Consider the following 21928-nt stretch of genomic DNA (forward strand, 5'->3'; position numbering starts at 1 on the left):
TTTAGGTTGGCATTTAGTGTGGCACAAAATATATGCAAAATAGCTGGACAAAATTCGTTTTACAGATGTTGAGCAATGTAAAATAAGTACCAAGTTCTCAACTGAGTTTCGCGCGCTGTTGGAAATACATCTATGAGAAAGGAAACACAAAACAAAATCTCACTTTGCAATGCTTGTTGAAAGTTAACGTTAATTGTGTGATACAGCCAGCGTATACATCGCAACTGTATAAAAACAACCAAAAACTCTACTTTTACATTGATTGAAGCTGTACATAGTGTTGACGAGTTAATGGAGTAGAATAGAAGTCATCTGCTTCGCAATGGGCCTCTGCGCTGGTGCGCCTTCTGCGCACCGCACACGCACCGAAATTATTCTCACGGCTTTATTAGCGGCAAACAATCAAAACATTTCATGTGACTTCAACCACGCTGTGTATTTTCGTGTTTGCTACACGACTGGTTGAATTACAGGATTATAACTTCTTTGTGTGCGCGCTACAGCGACGTGCTGTCCAAGACTACGGTATCGCCCGCGGAATCTGTAAATAATCGATGAGTTATGTTTGCACTTTCAACGCTTCACAAAACCAGACGTGTTCACTTTGAATAAATGTTCTCGGTGATCGGGAGGCCGGAGAAGCAGCGCGGCGCCATGTTTTGCTTCGGAATTTCACGTGCTCTCCTCGCGGCAGTGGGGCAGCGCGGTGGTCGCTGGTCATAAAACACTTGTCACTTGACTGCTGCTCCGCCCACGACGGTTCGCTTTCAATGCCTGTGAAAACGAGGGGGGGGGGGGGGTGAGGGAGATGGCGGGAGACGACGGCACCTCGGAAGATGCGTACGCGTTTCGGCCCCTTCTGGCCGGCGGCTATTCTTCGTCAGTCAGTGGCGGTTACTTTCCCTCGTTCGGGCTCCCAGCATCGGCGGGCGCGCGCCCCTCAGTATTCAAGGCACTGCGCCGTGCTCCCTATTGGGCTGCAGAAATTAGGTGCCTTTTCCCTTTTCCTTTCGAATCACTACACCCTCAGTATTCAGTCGAGAGTCATCGGGAAAAAACGGAGTCGGATACCGAGACAGGATGCCACGATCCTACGGATACCGAGATTCGACGGCGATGCCACAGTGAGAAGGCAGCTGCCCTGTTCTTCATCGGACCTGACTGTTTTGACTTTTGAAGAGCGATCCGCAGATGAGCGCCGATGTGTTCTGACAACTCGCAAACTTTCCGCCGGATTTTTGTGTTCGTATCGCGTTCAGTAAGTCGTTTTTCTCCTTCGTCGCATGTTACTTTCCGTGTTGTTCGTAAGTGAAATGTGTGCTGCGTTTATTATTGTCTACATTACCGCGTAAGTTTTTTGAAATTTGCTAGTTTGTGAATACCGATGTGGGGGGCTTTATTGTGCGCTTCGAAGCAGGTTGGTTAAGTTCTCGCCCTCAGCGATGTTGTCAGCATTTGCGTGTGCTATTTCGTTCTTTTCTCGCGTTGTAGTGCGTCAGCTTAACACCCTTTTTTCATTTGCCCTTCGCCGCTGGATTCGCGCAAAGAAATGATGGATTTGTAACACACAAATTTTTATTAGTTGTGAAGTTGTCGCAGACTTTCAAGCTCTTGCCGCAGTCACCTTTTAATTAATAAATAGGCGATGAACTTTCTGGTAGTTCAAGGTGGTTATGGATCTCGGCTGTATCGAATGTCTGTTCACGTGTACATGTTCATTTATTTCATTTTGTATCACGCTTCGCTTTTCACTGACTTCCTTTTGAACCTTCGGTGAACTGACAAATCAAATAAGCGCTAACACCTAGGGAGGCTGTGTGTGTTTGTGAGTGGTCCCGTTTCCCCGATTTCTAATATAAGGACGTTATTGAAGGTAATTAGTGTAGGTTCTGTGCAGCTGTTATCTGCCAGCAAGCGGTCAGCAGAACAAAGCGCGAAATGCGAAATTATTTTCAAAACTTGCAGTATCTTTGCCATATGTATACATGCAGAATAAACTTGTGTGTACTCTCAGCTTTTGTACGCTGATTATCCCTGCTGCTTGCCTAAAAGCAAAAGCGTGGGCAACATGAATTTATTTACGTGCACAAAAGCTACCTCACGTTAAACTACACATTCAGTGGAAAATGTCTTCATTTTCAGCGTTAAACGCTGGAAATGAAAGAACGGTGGTGCAGCCAACGATAAAGGCTGGCAAAAAATATTGGAGCTGCCAATATTTATACAATGTTGGCAATACGTACGACGAACAATGTTGGCTACAGCCATCCTTGCCATTATTGGCGATATGTTGGACGGACAATGTTGGCTACAGCCATCCTTGCCATTATTGGAAAATCATTGGCATCCAATATTGGACCAATGCACATTTAGGTGTAGCAAACCCCCAAAAGCCAACGCAGGACCAATATTTCTGCCAATGTTTACCAACATTGTTCCGAGATTGGTCCAATGCCGGCGTGCTGCCTGGGGTGAAGCTCCCTCGTTGCAGATAGGCCAATATCACGCTGGTGCAAAGCTCATAAAGTGTTCTGCATGGAAGAATTCGTCGCAGCTGCAAAGGCGTGACCGGCATAGAGTCTCAGTGGAGCGTCGGTGTCTTCACTGTGCGTGTGTAGAACCCTTTGAATCTACTACTATCAAAAGTAGATGCGAGTTTCGGTGAGCGATACATTCAGATGCGGCCATCGGCGATGTCAGTGAACACTCAAGATTTCGCGAAATTCCTCAAGCTAAGCAGAATTTGAGCTACACCAGTCACCAGTAAGGAGATTCTTGCAGTAAGGAGATTCTGTCTAGAAAAGTCCAGCTCTGGTGGCTGCTTTTGTGGCGCGGGAGATTTCAGGCCGTTCAACTATTCTGACATCTCTGCCAAAAGCTTTTTGCAGAAGTGACAAAATATTCAGAAGTGACACTCGCTCTCCCGAGTCCCGAAGCGCCTCGTGCCCTCCCATAGGAGGATTGCTGGATAGCGATTTAGACGAAGAGTCTGCACGCTACCGCCATTGAAGTACACAGCGCCGCAGTTGTTTGTGTTCACCCTTCATAATTCAGACACGTAGCGAAAGTTTTCCAAATTCGAAATTTGTATCTTTCACACATGTGCCAATTAAGTGGCAGTAAAAAACTCACAAGGGTCCCTTTTGCACAATGGCGTAGGCAGAAATTTTTTTCGGCGGTCCGATCCGACATTGGGTCTGGGCAGATAAGTTGGGTCGAGTGTCATTTTGTGCTCTGTACCCCATGGGAAAAAACATTTTCGGGCGGGACACGGGCCCGGTGTGCCCCTCCTGGCTACGCCATTGCTTTTGCATTCACCTAAGCCGACTCGAAAGCAAAAGCCATCTTCCACTTTTTCTTCTCAGCCGTTGTATTGATCCTCCCCGCCCCCCCTCCTAGAGCTTTCTGAACCTAACGTGCATTGCCTCCAGGATCGGAGGCACTGTAAGCTTTCTGCCTTTCCTATTCGTTTCTCTCTCTCTCTCCCTCTGCATCTCCTCTGGTTTTGCACTGCCTCCGTGATTGATTGACCCAGCTCTGATCAAGCGACGATGTCTTCGTGATGACGTCATGATGACGTCACGAATCTTGGTGACTTGTGACGTCGTATGGTGACGTCATAATGATTTTTCGCATCACTCGTGTTGACGCCGATGGCGAGGGACGCCGACGGTCAATATTCGCGTTTGATGAGGCATCTAAGGCTATCGCCTTAACAAGAGCGTCCGATCCAGAAGCATTAATGTTCTACGCCACGACCATCCTCGGCCAGTATGTGCTGTGGTGTGTCGCCGTCGCTGACCTGGCTGCCAGAGGCGCGCGCGCACTGAACTTGTCCAAGGGCGCACGCGTTCCTGCGAGGGTTCGGGGAGGAGGCGATGGCGGCATCATCTCGCCCCGATGGCCTCGGGTCCGTCCGTCGCGATGGCATGCCGCGGCGGCAGCCGACGCTCTTTTTATTTTTCTTCTCCCGTAGCCTCTCGGGCGGCGCTTCTTCTCTCGCTTTCTGGTATTTGTTTACATGGAGGCAGCGCCGCGGGAAGCAGCAGCAACGAAGTCGGCACACTCAGGTCGTCCGTCCTCCGGCACGGCGGCAGCTGCGTAGCTTGCCTCTTGCTGCTCGGCCCTTGGGAAAGGAGCGGCGGCCGAGAGCTCCCGCAGAGAAAGCGAGGGCTCGAGGGGAGGGCCGCTATACCTACCCCCCCCCCCCTGCCCCCTGTGCGACGAGCGACGCTCCTGCATCGTCTTCGTCGCACCACTCCGAGCTCTCCTCCTCTACTTGAGTACCAAGGGTAGGTATGCTTCGCAAGTACGCACACACACAGGCGAGGGAGAGGGTTGGTTGAGGGGCAGCGATGACGGTCGCGCAGCGTCCAGCCGGCCGATGCTGCGCGCGGGCACCAATGTAAGAAATTAAAAAAATAAATAAATAAATGAAGCGCGCCGCACCGGCCGGACGCGCCGTAGCGCGGATTCCCTCCTCGTCTCCTCTTTCCCCGCGCCAAGTGGCGCTTTTGCTCGGTCCGGCCGATTCAGTGAACGAAGCCGCTTTCGCGCTTTTCTTCCTCCTCGCATTCCCCTCACCTTCGTACTCGCCTGGCTGCTGGCCGCCTCCATCAACAGGCAGCAGCAGGAAGGGACCAACTTTTCCAGAATAGATAGATGAGGAGGACAGCCTCCCAATTGGAAGGAGGAGGCAACCGAGGCGGCACTGAGAGGGGGAGTGCAGAGGGTCGGCAACTGAAGGCACAACTGCACAACTAAGCGTCTCCCGGGGTAGTTTATTGACGACGTCGGGTAGCAGGAGCGACAAGACCGAAAAGCAGAAGACGGGAAAAAAAAGTAAAATTAGAAGAGCGAAAGGGAAGGCTCTGCGATTCCTTCTTGTCAAAGGAGGACCCTCCAGCAGCAAGCAGCAGGCGGGCCATGCACTTTCTTTTTCTTTATTTCCTTGCAGAGAATACGCAGTACACTGCCGCGCAGGAGGCGCGTGAAGCAGCACGGTTTCGGCGACCGGCTACGCGGCGTCGGAAACCAATTTCACGCGTGTCTCGCGGACCCCCACCTCCTTGCCCTCTCGGATCAGACCCTCCCTTCTTTCTCTTGTACTCTTTCATTCTTTCAGGGGTGTGTGTCACTCGCGTCGTTCGTTCGTTCGAAGGAGACATGCGACTGAGGGGACAACAGCGCACAAAGCGACGTGCGCCTTGCTCGACGGCTCAAGATAACGCGCAAGAAGAAGCCACCGAGCTCAGCCAGCTCGTCAACCGAAGATGTCCGGTGCCCCCCCTCCGCGCCAGCCTTGCATGTTCCCGGACCCGCCTGCATTTTGGACGCTTCGTGCATTTTTTTTTTGTTGCTTCCTCCGACTGTCAAGTCAACCCCGAAGGTCAGACATCGCCCGCGAACGAAGTGACGTTTCCTTCTTTGGCGTTACATGGCTGTCAAGCGGCACTTACAGATGGTCCTTAGGTAAACAATGAAAGATACCGCTTCATAACTGTAAAAAAGAAATAATGAACAAAACCTGCTTTCTGCGAGATCAAGGCCCCCGCTCAGTATGGTTGGTCACAGCCCGACTAAGCGACAAGGTTACAACACGGCCTCTCGGTGGCTGTGATGGTTAAAAATAGCCCTACTTATTGGGAATAATGCTCCCGTGTACCTATAGCATTTCGTGATTGCATCTCGAGTGATCAATTCATAACGTTGTTGCAGCTCATAATTCAAGTTAACAATTTTGCCGGCTACGGCTTCATAATAGGCTATACTTCGAATTAGTTCCGTCCAACCGGTTGTCGTTCTAGTGTCCTCGCCCTCATAAGGTCACACGAATCAGACGTGAAATACCTGGCGCTAAGCAGCAAAGAATTTTAAGTCACATTCTAGAGCAGTGATTTCGTTACGGTCGTCCTGCTATTTTGCAGCATGGCGACGCGTGGTGTTCGCCTTGTTCGATCGAGCGGCGTCGTTTTGTACCTTTGTACGACTTCTCGAAGCGGTGTTATTTAAGGCGAAAGCCTTAGATGTCTCATCAAACGCGAAAGTGACTGTCGGCGTCAACACGAGTGACGCAAGAAATCACCATCACGTGATAACTTCACATGTCGCCAAAATTTGTGACGTCACATAACCTGACGTCACAGGATGACTTCGACGCTTAGCCAAACAACGGTGGACCGATCCCGGAGGCACTGCAAAACCACATTGGGTGCAGAAAGAGGAAGATGGTTTTCGCCTTCGAGTAGTTCTAGGGAAATACATAAGGCACTCCGTGAGTTTGTTCTTTTTCGCCTGGACATAATTCATTCCTGTCAGACTGCAAAAAGGCGAACTCTCGCCCGTGGTTAGTGGAGGTTGTGCGTGTACGGCGGAGGGCGCTGTGAGAGGGGGCAAAATAGAGTTACTGTATAAGCATATACAGTAACTCTAGGGCAAAATATTCCGCATAGGAGCACGCGGAAAGTGAGAGGCGCGCCTGCATCGCGCTTTCGGTCGCATTGCTCGGCCTGCTTCCGTCGTTTTTTCCACCCGGTAATTGAAGCCAGGCTGGGAAGGGGGAGGCATCTTTTGGGAGAAGGCAGCGACCTGAGCCGTTATACCGTGCACTTTTTTTTTTTTTTTCGCCCAACTTCTCTGCGTCTGGTCGTGCACTGCAGCCGGGTCGGTTCGCGAAGGTGTTCGGTTTCCGGGCGGCTCCGATCGTCGACGACGAAGTACGCCCACCCGTTGGCTGTGCCCCGAACCCGCTTCGGCGCGTTCTTCTTCCGGCAGAGAACCCCGGCATTAACCGGGCGTTTTCGGTGACAAGCACGCGGCACGTAACAAAAAAGCCCCCTCGGCTGACCAATCGTTAATCTCCGTAACTGCGACGAACGTGACCGTACGTGGCCCTCCTCCGTTCACTCACCAGGGGCTTCGGGACGGGGAAGATAGATGGTCGAGATTGGAAGGATGATGCGTGTCAGTCCACGCGGTCAAGCCCCCGTTTGTTCCTTTCATCCGTTCCCGGCCAGCGGCTCCTACAATCCTCAACAAAGCCGGCGCTCTTCGAACGCACACACTGTGCATAGCTCGCACGGGACGTATATGATCGGAACTATAGCGCACCAAACTGTAAAACGTGCAGTGTAAAAGAGCATTAACCAGAGGGTTATATAGCATACAGGAACGCATCGCCGCATCTTAATATAACACCCGCTTGGAGGAGCGATGCGAAAGCTGTTATGCCGTGCGCCGAACGGTTTGGGAGGAAGTCACCAGATGAATAGCCATTTTTCGAACGAGTTACAGTCATTTTACTCTCAGTGGCTCGACACGGTCGGTTGGTTGCTTACCCGGCACTGGCCATTGTCATACTATTATGCGGTGCGCTCCGAACAAAAGACACCGGACTCTCTATATAGTGTCATGCGATGCATCGTTAGCGGTTTCGTTGTGTGGGACAGCTCTCATCGTCAGCGTTAGCGAACAAGGGCGTGTATAGCGAGAAATTCATTTCGGGTAGGGTACGAGCCCCCTTTACCTATGTGCGCTCGTGTGCTTGTGTGGGGATATTATATATACATACAAAATGCAAAAATTTCAGGGAGTCCCCCCCCCTCCTTTCTCTCGAAATTGCTACAGGCGTACTTGCGAACGCCAATGTTAGCAAGTGCCTCTAGAGATGCCGGCGGAACATCGCTTTTAGTTCTTCCAAAGTTCTCGACTCGACAAGTTGTAGAGAACGCGCTTTAAAATATACCGGAAAGGTTACGAGCGCGGAGGTTAGTACATAAAATCTCGCTCGAATCAGGTTTCACTTTAACGTCCCGGTTTGTGTTTAACTACGGGCGGACGAACGGGGAGAAGACGATGCGGGGAAAGGGAGCTTTCTTAATGGGAGATAGTCGAGCGGAGGCCTAATCACACGAGGGTCGAATCGCGATGGCGCCGCAAGCGCTTCCGCTGTAATGCGACAGTCGCGTGATAGGTTGCAACGTCCCGGGAAGAAACGGGACGATTGGCGTGGCATTTATAAGATACGGCCGAGCGCATGCACGTAATCTCGCCGCGGAAGCAGCTCGGTGTATACGGCATGCTGCCGCGACGAGGTATGCAGTGTGCGGAATGCCGCCGCCCGGTGCACTATTATTTGAGCGGGGACGCTTTCCACCGCCGGAGCACCCCGACGACTATGTATGCAGATTAGTGCCCCTTAACCAGCTGCGCGTGATTACAGGGGGCGCGGTCGGCTCAATAAATTTTGCCGCGCACGGCAAGGGCTGGCGCGGACGAGTGTATAGAAGCTTGCCGGCAGAGATAACCCGTTGTCTTCCTTAATCGCGCTCTAGGGCAAGCAAGCATGGATGCACGGTGTGCTGAAAGTAGCGAGACAGCTATGGCGCGACGAAAGGCACGAGAGCGCGCTGTACACACCGAAAAGGTCGATGCGCCCGTTGACAAGGGGGCGCACGCGGTGGTGGCTGTCGACGGTAATCTGCACGAAGCAGACGCGTAGAACTTACGGGACAATGTTTAAACAACTGAAAGTAGCTTATAGCAAGTACATTACGTTTGACACATTACATTTCATTTGCGTTGTGAAATGTGTGCACTGATTGTTTTTTCTCTATCTATCTCACTCCATTATTCCCCTCCCCGTGTGTATGGGTAGCAAACTGGACATAGTAAAGTTAACCTCCTGCCTTTCTTGTATTCCTTCTCTCTCTGTTGATATCGACTTTCACTTTTGAGGTGACACAAAAGGCGGATCAGTGGAGCTTACGACACTTACGACTGTGATGGGTCTCTCTCTCTCTCTTTCGCTCGTGCTTACGCGACGGTCACTTCGCCCTCTCTCTGGCGTATGCTTTCTAGAACTTCGGAGCACCCTTATTGGACAAAAAAGAAGCAGCCTGACTGAAGTGCTGAGTGAAAGACTGGAACCGATTGGTTAACTTTTTTTGCATAGTCGCGTTTCAACTCCTTTCGTGCCTACATTTTCCTTTCTTAGGAAAGAAGTTCTCAGGCAAGGAATGAACGAAGCGCCGCCAGCAACAAGAGCAAATAAAGCGGCGACGCCCTCCAGAGGCCTGACACCAAATTCCAGGCAGCGCGGAACTCGAGGCGCATGCATGGAAAAGAAGGAAGCAAATGAAAGGTTCCGAGGGGGAGACGCTTTCACAGTTGTTCACTCACTCACACTCACAGCGGACGAAGGCATTCGAGCAAGAGAAGAGAACAAGGCGGCGGAGAAAACCAGTATGCTGCATACACACTGCAGACGTCGAAGCAGCTGCAGAAATACGACGACGCCGAAGGCGGCAGCAACAGCAGCACGGCGCTGTTGTCTCCGGCGCTAGCCACCGAAGTCTTGAACTGCTCGCAGCTCTGCTAGCGCCGCCACTGCGGTGGAGCGAGCCTAGAGCTACGGCGTGGAACGACAGGCGGCTCCGATGTAATATCGCGCAGCGCAACCGAAGCTTGATGATCCGTGCGCGGGAGTATCCTTGGGATGGCAGCGTTGTCCAAAAGAATTGTAACAAGACTGAAACTTGGGCTGGTTGCGTGAACTTCGCGATTGAATAGCAGCGCACTCACACAGGGACAAAGAAGAGAAAGAGCCAGAAATACACAGCGCCAAGCGAAACCTCAGAGGAAATTGTGCGGTTTCGGATTCCACTTCTTGGACTGCATGGCGCCTGATCGGATGCGGCAAAAGCGATTCATGAAACTAAAAGCATAAAGAAAGAATAAAAATAGCGGCATAAGGAGAAGAGTGTTCTGGTTTTAGCAACAGCAAGAATACCACGAAACTTTGAGCCAATTCGGATTCGAAGTCGCGGATTTCGACGATTATGCCGGTTGTTTGATCCGCAGATTTTCTTTGCAATTTCCTGGACAGTGACCTGTGTCTACCCGACCACCATGACACACCTTCCTCAAGGTCACGTTTTTTTTTTTCGTAGTTGTGTGATCATGCGCAAGCTTCTCAATATCGATGGCAATAAAGACATACTGGTTCCAGATACGGAATGTGTATGACGTGCGGAGGACAACGCTTAGGAATGTATACTTCTCTGTTGATTATAACAGCGAACATCTCGAATGGCATAAAACGAGACCTGTTCCACCTCTTCGACTTGCTTCACTGGTTCTGCGCGCTGCACCAAACTACACTGGCAGTGTTCGATCGCGCGACCGTGCATCGCACCTGCATACCTCACCAGTGGAAGAAGAACGAGAGGAGGAGCTGGGGGAAACAAAACGCAGAGGCCGTGCATTGTGTGCGCGACAAAGGACGCGATTGAGGCTGCCTGCGCCGCAGGTGTGCACGGTCTTCTCTCAGCAGCAGAATCGCTAATAACAACAAAGCGGCGTCTGCGTCCCTTGCAGAGGAAGCCTTTAAAAAGCGAAGGTCCCTCCGGCCTCCTCTCCCTTTTTATGCCTCTCGGTAAACGTCTTCAGCGGCCAATAAATCTGCGGCCCGCGCTCGGGCTCGAAGCCTGCGGCTGACGGCTCGGCTAAGTTGTGTTTATGGGCGCGCAGTGGGGGCCCCCGCATTCAGCGCGACTGTCACACCAACCGTGGGAGGAAGGCGTGCACGAGGGGACCCGTGCGTGGCGGCACGGCTCCTCCGGCGGTCGGGCGTCCAGGAATACGCGCCACCGTTGCTTTGCGCAGTCCCAGTTGTCGCTACGCGCTGTAAGTATGAGATGCAATTAGTCTCGCACCTGCCAGCAACGCCGCATACAAGAATCGAGGCTTCGAGAGCAAAGCTGGATAATTTATACATAGCACAAGTAAACGGCACGGTGGTTCGCAGATTATGCAAAGCTTTACCACGGATTCTAGTTTCAAGCGATAGCGAATTGCGAGGGTGAGATGGGCCCGTACATACGTAATCATTTGTCATGTTTCGGGCGTATCTCAGCTGCGTTATCTGTGTTAAGCGAAAACGTTGAGCTCTATACGCGTAAGCGAGCAGTTTTACGAAAAGGATTGGAACAAGAGCGGCCGGACAATTATACCGCGGGGAGTCTGAGAAAAGTGGAGAATGGCTGTCAGAATGAACAGTTCTTGCGTGTCCATTTTCTTCTTAGATCTGTATCTACACAAGATGCTTATCGGAGCAATCGGTCATGCGGAGAAGCCAAGCGTCTCGACCGCCAACAGCAAATAGAAAAAGACTTGCCTTAAACATGTTAAGGAATGAGTATGCAGTGACTATGGACATTGGCTTGCACTATCAGGCGTTTAATCAAGGCAGCGAGGAAGTAACACCTTCGCTGTTATGGCGTAGAATGGGGACATGCATAACAAGAAACTTATCTATACAGAAAGCTATAACAAGAATGATAGCTATAGCACGAGCGTGTGCGCGCTCCACGAACGAACTGTAAATGCCGGGCACAGCATGGATGACCTATATGCATTAATTGGACTCACTCATCTATCACTTAGTTGCATTCTTTCCTCGTAGCAACGTCGCTTACTAGAAAATAGACCGGCGTGTGCTGAAACTGGGTCACAGGTGTTGCGGTACCGCAGGCCCACGGTTCGGGGCTCATTGTACAGGCCGAGACCATACGCCGAGTTCGTTCTGTATGTCTACTGGAGAGTCGATGCAGATGAACGGATATAGGAAGTTGAGACCCGACTAACGCCTACAGAAGGAGTGCGCGAGCAAGAAGAGGACCGCTTTCGTCCATAAGATAGTCAACATAATCTCATAGATGCTTCAATGCGAAAGGAATTCCTTTGACGTCTTCATGATACCGGTATCCTTGTATACGTAGACCGGTTGTATCGCTATTGACAAGAGAGGCGGGGCCTGTTAATGGTACAAACTCAACATTTAAACCGCCGCTCCTCTCTTACCGAAGTTCTCACGCTGTCATACGTGTCCATGAAACCGGATGAACTGAAACCACTCCCTGTCCCATCCCCTCCTACTCGCCTACGAAATAACAGCGTTTGCTGCAAACGGAAAGTGCGCCTCGCAGCCGAAAGCAGACTTTGGCCAAAACTGTTCGCGTTTCCTCCTTCGTATACGCCTTCATCGACAACATATGTAGACGGCAGTCCATTGACCTTCAATAAGAGAACTCAGTTTGCCGAATGCCCCTTAACATTCATGTGCGCGCACGATCAGCTAGTGAAGAATACTTGCCACTACAAGAACGTAAGCTACAAGAGCACGTACACAACCGCTTAGCGAAGCTGGCATATATAACCCACTGTGCCTTAATTGACAGCCTCGCCTTTAATGAAAATAGAACGCGTATTTCTTTCTTCGCAATGAAGAAAAGCGCCACGTATATAATGCGATGTAAACAGCAATCGTCAGTGCTTGTCGGTGGGCTAGTTGGTTTGGAAGCATGCCGATGAAACAGCGCTAAGAGACGAAGACAAGCGCTCGTGTGTGTGCCCCTTCCGCCCTCGTCTCTTAGCGCTGTTTCATCACCACCAATCGTCGTCATCTAGAAAGTTAGCTGCGAGTAACAGGTATGTCATGATAAACACGGCCTGAATATATTCGTCCTCTTCCTTGCGTCGCACCTCTCAGTTCTGAATGGTAAACCGTTATAGAAAGAAAGAAAGAAAGAAAGAAAGAAAGAAAGAAAGAAAGAAAGAAAGAAAGAAAGAAAGAAAGAAAGAAAGAAAGAAAGAAAGAAAGAAATCCCGCTGGACGAGTAAACATGATTGCGACAACGTCCACACGCGAAAGCCGCGCATTCTGGAATAGTACACGTGCTTCCGCTTTTCAAGAATGAACGTATAAACACGGTTTTATACGGCTTTTGCGGGAGGCACGGCGCTCGGTGTAATTCTTGTCGACCACTGGCTCTTTCTTTAGTTAAAGACGTCCTGTTCACTCACCGAAGCCTTGGCAGTCCTGGGCACTTTGGCTGACGCGTCTACGGCGAGCAGTTCCAGCTGAAAGACGTCGCTGCCGGCCTCCCTGTCCAGTGGCGCGGCCGCGGTCACAAGTCCAGAGTCGTGATGCACGGTGAATCGGCGGCCTGCCAGCGCTCCGGAGGCCGCCGCACGCACGGAGGTAAGGAAGTACTGCACGCGGCCTTGCGGCGTCCCCTGCGCTCGCACCGAAAGCACGCTGGTGCCTGCCGGCTGGTTCTCGGGAACAGTGGCCGAGTAGTGAGGCGCCGAGAAGGCGGGCAACGGCTGCGAACGCTTGTTGGCGCCGAGCACGGTCAAGTGAACGCGCGAGGACTTGCGCTGCGACGGCACCGCCTGGTCCGACGCCTGGACGGCTAGCGAGTAGGACACAGCGGGTCGGGTCACGGCGCGTAGCAGGGACAGTTCGCCCGTGCTGCGGTCGATGGCGAAGAGGCTCTTGTCGCCATCGACCAGTTCGTAAGTGACCTGACCGTTGGCGTTTGCGTCCGCGTCCACGGCCTCTAGCTTCATGACGACGTAGCCCTTCTCGGAGTCCTCGGGCAGGATGCCGGCGTCAACCGATACGAAGGTCGGCGCGTTGTCGTTAACGTCCTCAACGATTATGGTGACCGTTTTGTGGGACGAGAGGCTAGGGCTGCCCTGGTCGGTGGCCGTCAACGTGAGCCGGAACGTGTCACTGAACTCACGGTCGATCTCGGCTGCCGTGAAGACCACGCCGGAGTCCTGGCGCACGTTGAAGTGGGCGCCAGGCGGCTCCTGCGACGTGATGGCGTACGTCAGCTTGCCATTGGCGCCGGCATCGCGGTCCACGGCGGTGACCGTAACGACGGGCGTGTGCAGGGGCAGGCCTTCTTCGATCTGACGGACGACGGCAACGTTGGCGAACTGCGGCGGGTTGTCATTCACGTCGAGCACGCGCACGGTGAAGCCCACGGACACCGCTTGGCGCGGCGAGCCCCCATCGCTGGCGGTCACGTTCAGTTGGTAGACGCTCTGCTGCTCGAAGTCCAGGGGTCGGTCCAAGAAAAGCGCGCCCGTAACACTATCCACTTTGAATGCCTCCTTCACGTTGCCCGAGGCGATGGAAAAGGACACTTCTCCATTGAGGCCCAAGTCGCGGTCGGTCGCTGAGAACCGGTGCAACTCGTAACCGATTGGAGTGGTCTCCGGTACATCCGCCTGTGCGAAAAACAAAGGCACATTTGAGACATTGTGACAGCCAATAATTTATGTATCCTGAAATGATTCAGATTGAAAGGTTGGAGGTTTGCAAGTTTTCATTTATGCGGAGTGTAATTTTACATTGATGAGGCGTGTGGTATCAGCGTACAAGATCCCGGGATAACAGAAAGATGAAAATCAAGTGCGCTTCTTAAGTGAAAAGTGCGCCAATTTTGCAGATTTCCAATGTGAGCAAAAGGAGAATAAAAAACGCCATATCTTGTATTTGACGGCTACTCGTCGAAAGTTCTAGAAGCTTCCAATTAAGCTACGAACCAATCAGACAGACAGATGCAGTCATCGGCTCATGGAAGATAATTTCGCTAAACTATTAAAGGAACACCCCTTTGGTGTTTCGGGGGGTTTCAAACCCCCCGAAATTTTTCGATTTTGCATGTGTATATATATGTGCACACATACAAACGCACGCACGAACATACATAAAGCATGATAACCCCCCCCCCCCAAAAAAAAAGGAAATTGGGCTTCGCTACTGCTAAAGGGAAACATTCAATGACTTTATAGACAGATCATTTATTCCCTGTCGGTCCCTACGTGAGAGACTAAGCACGTCCTGCTAGACCTAAACAGTTTTTCCAGCCGAGTCTATTGCCATTAATTTCACGATGATAGGTTATTTACGAAAGAAGGAGATGAACGTCAAGGTTTCATGTTTGAATTTCGCGCCGGAACGTCAGCACGTGAACGTCAATGTGACGTCACGTCGAGCTAGTGCGGGAACTCCAGCTGTATTTTCTTCTCTTTTTTTTTCTTTTTTGCGCGCATTTTCTCGCTTACTTCTCGCAGTAGAAGTGAAAAGCCGTTTTTCTCTTTCGTGTCCCTTTAAGCAAGAGCATCCACGCTTCTGCTTAAATGCAGAGATTAATAAGGGAACTGTTTGAACAGTGCACGTAGGTTCTCACTCTGAGGGCTCGCGGCGCAAACTCCGGCGCATTGTCGTTCTCGTCGATGACCTGCACGAGCACGGTGGCTGTGGCCGTGTGCTGCAGCTCGGCGCCGGTGTCCCTGGCGATGACCATGAGCGTGTAGGCTCCGGCCGACTCGCGGTCCAGTGTCGACGCCAGGCTCAGTTGGCCCGAGTCCTCGTCGATGGCGAACGCGCCAGCCTCGTTGCCCGACGCGATGGCGTACAGCAGCTCGCCGTTGCGACCTTCGTCAGCGTCTGTCGCGCTCACGCGGGCCACCGTGGTGCCCGGGGCGGCCGCCTCCGACACGCTGGCACGGTAGCTGGGCCGCGAGAACACCGGCGCGTTGTCGTTCACATCCGTGATGTGCACCACCACCTGCGAAAAATCAGGACCGGGGTGCGAGGGCCCCGCGATCACACAATGTACAGAGACGAGGCACTGAACATAATTCTCTCGCCAGCCTATTCAAGCAGGTCAGAGTTGAGCGAAAAACAAAGCGTAAGCCAACAGCTATACAACACACACACACACACACACACACACACACACACACGTCACTCTTCACTATGTAAACAAAACAGGCTCATCCAGGAACACTATGAACGCACACTCGCCATGTCGCTCTTACTGTTTCATAGACACTGAAGCTACATAGGCAACCTGAGCTAAGGACACACTAAATTTCTTTATCGTATGAACAGTGACGCAAAGGCCACGCACGGTTGAAAAACTCGCCGCATCTTAATTCTACAGCAATGCACAACAGGTTAGCGTAACCCCAAGCGTTGGGGTGCGCAAACCGCCGGGCGTTAGAAAGAACGCGTTGTGTGTATATAGTGACGTAGAGAGACACAGACTAACCAGATTCAGGGCCTTTATTCTTATTCTTTTGAGCAGCTGTGTGTGTCTTATAGTCCATACCTTAGTGCTACGATTGCTTTGCTTCCATCGTATAGTCCGCACGAAACGACTTAGAATAAGGGGCAAAAACGAGGTATATGTCTGATCGGAAACAAAATGCAACGAGGCTTCACCAAAGCACAGGAAGAAAGTTTCTAGGACATTTCCCATCACGACCACTCAAGGTCCTTGTGATCCGGAAATTGAATGGATCTATTGCGTTGCGTCCGACTATTTTCGGCGCTTAGCGTGCGACGCTAAGGCCCGGAACAATCGTTCCTTTAATGAACACGCAATGCTTTTGTTAAGGAGTGCGTGGTCTAACAGCAGAGACGACAACCATATCCGTGCGCACCGCAATATACGAGCAAGCGAATTCTCAGTGTGCACGCTAACCGGCTCCTTATTTCGCACAAATAAGCAAAAATAATAATAACCCAAGGATATACAGACAATGAGGGACTCGCAAGACGCGTCTGACAAGGAAGGCCCCACCGCGACGCTTATACTGAAGACAGCGAAAGAACAGTGGCGAGAAAGCTGCAGAAAAGACCACCCAAGACCCTCACGAGGTCATACATGAGCCCTGTCACAGGCGTGCCTATTTTGGGTGTCGTCGTCGCGGTTGTCGTGCGGTCTTTACTTACACCACAGCGCTGTGGGACAAGTCTTGTACCTACGTGACAGGAAACATATTCCACCGAGTCGCTATACACAAGCCCATTAGCGCAGCCAAGCATCAAAGGAAAAGCGAGTGCGTGACACGCTCAGCTAAGGAATACACAGCGGTGCAGCTATGCAAAATCAAAGGAACATGAATAACCAGATGCATGGCAGGGCGGAAATCGCCACGGATGCGTACCGAAGTGGCTGTTTAGGGAACACAAAGCAACCAGGGAGAACGCTATTAGATAACATCCTATTTACTTCCTTTACTTTTTACTTTACTTTCTTTGAGATCATGAACAGCGAGTGACAGCACTGGACCTGCCAATTTTCTCCTGCGTGTATGATTCCCGGGCTTGATATTTCTTTTCTCCGGTTTCTGCCTATCATGCTCCCTGAAAGGGTATCATTAGAGGAAGGGCCGGGTCGAGGGGAGTTGGCCCATAGCTGCGCGGTGCTCTGCGTGTGTGTACGACCCCGCGTGCGGCTATATCTGACTGCGGCTAGGCGCACGAAAGCCGTGGCCGCGCGCAATAGAGCTCGGCAACTGTGGCAGCGCGGAGACGCAGCCGGCCGGAATCGTCCACGGTGCCGACAGTGCAGCGCGTCTGTTTGCCGCCGCAATCCCGTGCACAAGACAATTTGGAACGGGCGTTGACGCGAGTGCGCGCGCTCGTCACGACCGCCGCAGTGGGACGGTGTCCTGCCCCTTCTGTGGAATAAGCGAGATAGGAGCGCCGTCGGTCGGTCCATGAACCGTCGCCGGCGCTTCGTCCTCAACAAAGAAGGCGCGGCTGCAGCCCGCCATTCTCTTCGCGCACATCCTCCTCCCCCTCCACCAAACTTCATCGCACTCGAATGGAGCAGCGCGCATATGGTCGACCGTCCTGTGCAAGATGGGCCTTTTTCGTTTCCTTCTTTCAGCCGCCGCCGCCGTGGTGGTTTGCGGTGATGTCTTTGTCCCGCGGAAAAAGGTGAAGTGCGATCATACTATGTGTGATTTTGCGCAACGCTGACTGTATACTCAGACCATGCACCAGCACGGTTCAGTTATGATGAATTCACGGAGCGCTTGATTTTTTAGTCAGCCTTGCATAAACGAGTAATCGTTGGCAAGGTAGTCGATGCGATAGCTCGGCTTGTAATCTTTGTATCTCAAAATGCAGCCGCATTCACTGCATAAGATTAATAGATATGCAATAATACGTGGAAGTTATTCGCGGAGAGATATTTCCCAAGTTATATGGTGACCACCATGAATCAGTTTCTGACACATTGCTCAAAATGTTTACATAACTAGGTTTACGGCACGCACCATGACACAACCATTACGGGAAACAAGGACGCCAGCTGGAGTATTCCGGCCAACACCCACTGAACACTCACCTTGGCTTCGCCTCGCAGCCTGGTGATGCCGGAGTCGAGCACAACGGCATCCATAGTGATGGAATCGTGGCCTGTCAGCGCGAGCAGTTTCTCGCGGTCGAAGTAGCGCAGGGAGCGCACGAAGCCAGTACGCGGATCCACGACGAAGTCGTTCTCGTTGGACGCCAGCGAGAAGCTCAGTTCGGCGTTGCGGCCCCTGTCGCCGTCCTCTGCGGTCAGCTTGCCAACGTGGGTGTCCGGAGGCTCGTTCTCGGCCAGCGAGAAGATGAAGGTGGAGTTGTCGAACGCCGGCGCGTTGTCGTTCTCGTCTAGCACGTGCACGAGCAGCGAGACGGCGGACGAGCGCGGCGGTTCGCCGTGGTCGCGGGCCACCACCGTGAGAGCGTACAGGTCGCGCCACTCGCGGTCCAACGCCTTCTTCACGTACACGGTACCGTCAGGGAACACTCCAAAGCGGCCTTCGTCGTTACCTTCCGAGATCTCGTACGAGACGCGTCCATTATCGCCCTGGTCGGCGTCCCAGGCACGCAGCGTGAAGAACCGCTCGTTGACGCTGGTCAGCTCTAACAGCGAAGTCTCGTACGAGGGCCGCTCGAACGTCGGTGTGTGGTCGTTCACGTCCTTCACGGTCACCACGAGCTTCTGACGCGACGTGAGCCGAGGCTGGCCCCTGTCGCTGACCGTAATCTCGAGGGCGAACTCCTTGCCGGCCTGCAGTCTGACGGGCTGTAGGAGACGCAGCATGCCGCTGCTGTGCTCCACGGCAAACAGGCCCGCGGGCCCAGATGCCAGCGCGTACTCTAGCTCGGCATTCACCCCATCGTCAGCGTCACTCGCATCGGGCACGTACAGTTCCAGTCCTGGTGGCCAGCTCTCGGGCACGCCGAGGCGCACCAGAGGTTGAGCGAACCTCGGCGCGTTGTCGTTTACGTCGCGCAGCGTAACTGTGATGCTGGTGCGGGCAAAGAACGAGAGTGTGTTGGCGACAACTCCCAGGGAGAGTTGCTGGCACCGCTCTCGGTCCAGGGGCGCGGCCGTGCTGAGGACACCGGTGAGCGGGTCCAGACGGAACCAGCCTTGAGGATCTCCGTCTACAATGGAGAACCGGGCGCGGTCCACCTGGTCCGAGCGCTCCAGAGACAGGCGGCCCAGCTCTCGTCCCAGGCTCGGTTGGGCACCGTCCTCGTCGATGGAGAAGCTGTAACCCTCGGCCGGAGCCCGGAAGCGCAGTGGCGCTGCGCGACCGGCCTCCCGTACGAAGACCACCACGAGCGCCGTGTCCTGGCCCTCGCTGTCGTGGCTGTTGGGATGCCGAGCCGCCACCTGCGTCGTATGACGTAACTTTAGGCGAATGATCTTTCTTTGGCACCAGTGCAAATACACTCTTAGAGTCGCACGTGTTGGCAGCCGCCAACACATGAGTGCACACAGCGCCGCGAAAAAAGAAAAACTAACGAAAGGCACATTGAAGGAAGAAAACAAAAGAGAGAAGGCAGGGAGGTGAACCAGACACCTGTCCGGTTGGCTACCCTGCGCTGGGGGAATGGGAAAGGGGAGTGGAAAGATGAGAGAGAGAAGGAAGGAAAGATGGAAAAGATCAGTAAATGCGCTGACGCGTATGTGGCGCTGGCACTGTACGAAGAAGTAACATATCCACTGAAGCTCACGCATGACATCGATAATAAATAATTATACGCCGAAGAAATTATGTGAAGCGAAGAAATTATGTGACTTATTCTCTCGGCGTCTCCTAACGAGAGTGTGTTTGCGGGGATTCGCGTGCATTACCAAATTCATGTAGACCGTACGCAGCGAGTGAATCGCAGCATGAGCGAGCGCTGAATCTTACATTATGTGTTACATGTACGGAGAGGCGCGCACGGAAATTATACATCGGTAAGCCATATGAAGTCGAAACGAGGCCATACGTTTTCTTTCGGCCTTTCCTTGACGGCCCTTCAATCACTTACTTGCTCGGACGCCCATTTTGCATTTCTTTGCTCTCGCTGTGGTATAGACCTGTCATCAGCGACGATGGACGGACCCGTTTGGGAAACCGGAACGAGGAAAAACTCCACAACAGTATATATATATATATATATATATATATATATATATATATATATATATATATATATATATATATATATATATATATATATATATATATATATATATATATGCTGCAGTTACGGCGTGCGAGACATATTACCACGAACGATCACCGCCTGTGCGAGCTATAGAACGACCTGGAATCAGTTCAAATGACACTCCCTAATGGTATACATTGCCGCAGAGTCGTAGTACGAGCAGCGCGGGCGGACACTGAAAGTATTCTCGGAATAATCAACACACGCACACACACACTTTCTCTCCCTCTTGTCCTCATTTGCAAAGATACCTACCTGCACGTACGCTCACACGCGTACGACAGTTAAAACACACATGCACCCACAAGCACGAGTACAAGCGCGTGCACTTAATAAACGTCGGACAAATGAAGAACAACGCATGCATACGCACGCAGAGTGTTCGTGTGCATACTGCGCGCGCACCCTTCGTACCCGCGCAGCGAGTGTCGGCGCCCTCTCCTGGAGAACTGAGAAAGAACCAAACAAGAGCCTCGCTTCTTATGAGCACGCGTACAGTACACGCATTACGCGCGCACATACAATTACTACGCTCGCAGGTTTCGCTCGGGCGCGCAGCGCGGCGCCGGCGTGGCGACTACCACCACTGCCGCGACCGCCGCGCGCCGATGAGTGACAGGTGTTCATCAGAGACGGCATGTCTCGTGCCTCGCCACTCTCCTCGTGGAGGGACTCACCGGTAAACCCAGGTTTGCCGCCGCCGCCGCTGCTAGCAGGCGGCAAGAGAGAGCCTGCCTGCCCGGCTGGTTGCGTGGTCCGAGCTGGTCACGACATTGCCGATGCAAAGCGATCTCATGATTGCCTAAACACGCATTGCCGCCACCGCCGCGACCGGCGCTCCCGCCTAAAAGGATGTCTCTAGACCTCCCCCCTCTCGTGCACTCCTATCTATGCACGTAACTCCGAACACGTGTTTAGGAAACGCGCGTGGGTGATTTCTAACCTTCCGCGGTTCTGTTCTTTATTTTTTTCCCTCGCTCCTTCGCTCAGGAAATTGCGGGCATGCATGTTTTAGGGAACGACTGGACGAAAAAAAAAAAATAAGAAAGGGGGTCGAAGGGTATCGCAACTGCGTGAGCGAAAAGAATGCGCCCAGGAAGTTGGTTGATGACGAAGTGCACGGTGTCTTTTCTTTCTCTCTGCTTGTTTTATTTTGGTAGCTCTTCGTATACCTTCGCGGCCTTCCCGCTAACTGAGCGTTCTGTTGTGCGTCGGAGAATTTTCGCGGCGCTGCATAAATTTGACCCTTCGCATCTTCACATTTGTCCAGAACCGCTGACTGAGATACGTGCTTTTCATTCGTTCAGCATACACAGGATGTGAATTGAATGAATCCCACCACCTCCATTCCGAGTTTGATCATCCCTTCCGCAAGGAAACGCGCATACTGATTCATTTATCGTGAAATTTTGGTCAAACGCTTCGAAACTGACTTTAAAAGAAAACATTGTGTTAGGACAGACTGTGTAAAACTTTTAATTTATCCTGGAACAATACACGCTGCGATGGCACGTGCACATTGAGGTTGTATCACTGCCTTTTAGCTGTCGGTATACACTGTCTGTGAATATACGTACACATCTAGCGGAACCGTTTTCATACCGCATTTTCTTTCCGTTTGCCTCTGCTCTGTTCAAGCATAGTTACATGGATCTCGAAGTGTAATAAGTATCGATGTAGCCCCTTGCCTGCCGTGGAACGAGCCTCTCCATTCATCCGTGAATGTTTTCCCATCTCTACATATATCCGGCGTACTTATTTGCTCTGAAACCA

The 21928-nt window shown here is 52.1% G+C and overlaps 1 protein-coding gene across 1 annotated transcript in view; it reads right to left on the reverse strand.

The window, feature by feature from the left end:
* LOC119382530 (cadherin-related tumor suppressor-like) overlaps positions 1-21928 on the reverse strand; it is a 130501-nt gene that overhangs the window by 72134 nt on the left and 36439 nt on the right. The window contains 3 exon segments of the mRNA XM_049412155.1: positions 12865-14082; positions 15048-15428; positions 18006-19328. Coding sequence (XP_049268112.1) covers positions 12865-14082; positions 15048-15428; positions 18006-19328 — 2922 coding nt within the window.

The sequence above is a fragment of the Rhipicephalus sanguineus genome, chromosome 2 (genome assembly GCF_013339695.2).
Source record: "Rhipicephalus sanguineus isolate Rsan-2018 chromosome 2, BIME_Rsan_1.4, whole genome shotgun sequence".
NCBI lineage: Eukaryota > Metazoa > Arthropoda > Arachnida > Ixodida > Ixodidae > Rhipicephalus > Rhipicephalus sanguineus.